The sequence below is a fragment of the Haplochromis burtoni genome, unplaced genomic scaffold, assembly GCF_018398535.1.
Source record: "Haplochromis burtoni strain Fernald_Lab_line unplaced genomic scaffold, NCSU_Asbu1 Contig_541, whole genome shotgun sequence".
Taxonomy (NCBI): Eukaryota; Metazoa; Chordata; class Actinopteri; order Cichliformes; family Cichlidae; genus Haplochromis; species Haplochromis burtoni.
The window spans coordinates 318685-321813 of record NW_024582902.1 but is presented as its reverse complement, the minus strand read 5'-3'; the positions used below and the strand labels follow the sequence as shown (position 1 = coordinate 321813).

The 3129-nt window shown below is 49.1% G+C and overlaps 1 protein-coding gene across 1 annotated transcript in view; it reads right to left on the bottom strand.

Moving 5' to 3' along the window:
• Window positions 1-258: 258 nt before the first annotated feature.
• The window catches only part of med27 (mediator complex subunit 27), a 6652-nt gene continuing 3781 nt past the window's right edge, over window positions 259-3129 (bottom strand). Inside the window, exons 3-8 of the mRNA XM_005947750.3 lie at window positions 1235-1365; window positions 1019-1112; window positions 822-929; window positions 702-743; window positions 549-626; window positions 259-464 (exon numbers count right to left, since the gene is read on the bottom strand). Of these exons, the coding sequence (XP_005947812.1) occupies window positions 330-464; window positions 549-626; window positions 702-743; window positions 822-929; window positions 1019-1112; window positions 1235-1365 (588 nt within the window). The 3' untranslated portion in view covers window positions 259-329. The remainder of the gene's footprint in view (window positions 465-548; window positions 627-701; window positions 744-821; window positions 930-1018; window positions 1113-1234; window positions 1366-3129) is intronic.

Genomic DNA, 3129 nt, shown 5'->3' with positions numbered 1-3129 from the left:
CGTGCTGGATTGTCTCAGGGGCATCTTTACACAGCCTGCACCTGGAGTCTTGCCCATACTGGCAGTCACGTTTCCCTGGGCAATATTATCAGAATCACCTTTATTTGGCCAAGTTTGTGCACAGAAATAAATTTGACTCAACTTTGGGGGTTTTTGCATACAGAAAGCAAACTTTGTAAAAATATATAAATAAATAAATTTAAGCCATGAACAAGCTCACGGCTCAGCAGACATCAATAACAGCTTCACTCACACATCTGTACAAAACAAACTTTATTGAAACACCTTTACATAAAGAAAAACTTTACAGATAAACAGGAAGTGTCCTGTTACATGCGACAGGTGTCATGAAACGCCTCCAGGGTCCTAAAGTCCCTCCACGTGGGAGGAAGTCCGTCCTGCAGGAAACGGCCACAACGCTGACATGACGACTGGAAGAGCTTTATGTAGCTCCGCAGCCAGGTCTGAGAGGGCGACACAGAGGGGTCAGACACAGACAGGCAACGACAGAGGGTAATCAGATTACTCTGGTGCCCGATTACTCTCACCATGAAAGACCGCACAACGACGTCTGGCATCTGAGGCAGCTGGTAGTGCAGCAGGGCGGTGGTGGCGTGGTCTGTTACCTGCAAGCACCTGGCTGATCAGGGCTCCGCATGCTAGGCCCACATATCAACTTCTAAGCATCTGAGATCTCTTACCTTCTGAAACACCTGGTACTGGGACTTGGTCCAGATATCCAGCTGACGAGGACAAAAGAACAGGTTACCGTGGTTACCTGGGACACATAATCAGCTGTTACCTGTCAGGCGAACACTCACCTTTCCTTCCTCGTTGTAAACGTTTTCGTTGAATCCTCGAACGATGGTTCTGTCGATAAACAGCGACCGCATCACAACGATGGCCTTCAGCACCTTCCCCAGAGTCACCTGGGACGGAGACAGGTGAGACAAACACATGTTACCTGATCTGAAAACACCTGTGGGCACAAAGTGTGTTTGAATGTGTATTCTACTACCAGCAGCACAGCCGACGTCCCGTTGGGTCTGAACAGCTCAATGGTCATATCAGGAAACAGCCTGCCGATGCGAGAGATGACATCATCCACATACCTGTGACAGGTGTGACAGGTGCCCGTGTGTTAGTGTGAAAGGATAAACCAGGGAACCGCAGCATAAAGGTGTGAAATAGTTTACTGTAGCACTGTTGTAGTATTTTGTGCAATAGTACTCACTGTGGAGGCAGTACCAGAGTACTGGGTTGGACTTTGGGCCGTCTCTTGGCTGATGCTCCCATCTGATTGGCTGATCGCTTCAGCGACTGCTGGTTCAACAAACTGGAGGCCAAGCTAGCGTGATACTGCAACTACACATACACACAAACACACCGTGAGGATTTGACGGTAGGCGGGGCCTCTAAACATGGATTAAACGTTCTCCTCACACTCAGACGCTCAGCCTGCATCCAATCTCACAAGTGTCCACACGAGGACAATCCCAGTGTCCTCTGTCTGTCTGACTGTCAGGCAGTAAAAACATGGAGGCAGCGTCCGGGTGGGCGGTCCCTGACCAGTTTACAGGGAGTGGTTTTATCACGTCCATGTTTTTGCAAACACGACGGCGACAGTGGAAGGACTCATCTTCAGCCTTCGTAAACGAGGGCCGCCGCTGGCTTGGTCTGTGGTGGCAGCTCCATGAGCTCCAGCTGTGGACCAACATCAAAGCACCTGACACGCTCAGAGCAGCTGAAGAGTCGCGATCAAGAACTCGCTGATTAATGAGACACAGCTGACACAGTGGGTATCAGAGGCGGGGTCTGATTCTGTTGGTCTGAAAACGCTACGAACCATCAGCTGCACACAGAGGCTTGTCACAACCACGTCTGTCTGCGGTCAACACTCGACTTTAACAAACCGAAACAAAACAAACAACTGAGGTTACAAAGGTCGTCCTTTGTGCTTATAACATGTGAAACAGTCAAATAAAAAAAACCTCACACGACAGAAGCTGAAGTCCAAACAGCAACGATAAAACCGACACAGCAGGTTTGTATCCCATGGCGTGTGGAGACGATCACACGCTGAGTTTAAAACACTCGTCATTTTGCAGTGGGTGATTTTTCAGCTGGTTTGTTGGGCAATCCAATCGACAGCGAGTCTTAAACTCCCACCGTCGCCATATTTCCCTATCTGGTATGACTGAAACACGCACGCTCAGCACAGTGTGTTAGGTAGAAGGTTTTCAGGTTGGGCGGGGGGATTAATGATGCATTCGCAGTGTGTGGAAGAAAAAAAAAAAACGTGAAGACACCGTAATATTTCCATGGCAACCCATACTCGATGGTTACGATAACGCCATTTTAACCATCGTATGTGGACAAACTCGTTAACTATATTCGATACATGGCCCAGCCCTCACTCCAGCTCAACATCCATCTTCGACCCCGCAGTAACCACAAGTCTTTAATTCCAGTTACAGTCCCTACATATTTATCTATCACTCATCCAGCTGGCTCACATAACAGCAGCCTTCACGCCAACATGTGTAAAAACAATTGTGTTGCTAGGCGATCCAGTGTGTCGTAGCTACTTTAATTTCTGTGGCTTCTCCGGTTCGAGGTAAAAGTGGTTATATTTATTTCTTTTGATCCAACACGCCCCAAAAGCCAGTATTTGATGAATACGCCCAAAGTCATGAAATATGAGATGCACAGTGCTGATGGCACCGGGTCACCTGACTCAAACAGTCCTCATCATGACGTGTCTGCAAACCCGAACATTACGGCGAACAAGAGGCACGTCCTGTTTCAGACCAGCCAGCCAACAGAGCTACTCTCTGCTAAAGACACGGACCGCTCATGAACGGCAGGGGACAGCGACCCCGCTACACTGACGCTCAGCTGTCGTCTCCTCCGCTCAGTTAGCTATGATGGTGCTAAACATGCCTTTCTTGAATTGTTAAATCTGTGACGGTGTGTCACAGCAGGGCTCCGTGGGGAAATGTCCAGGTTCAGGTCCACTTTGATCTCGCTGTGAACAGGGCGGTTGCTCTGAGGTCATCATCAGCAATGTTCCCTCTAAGCTGCGCGCGTGCGCAATTGCGCACTGCTGGCACGTCTCTGCGCACAGAA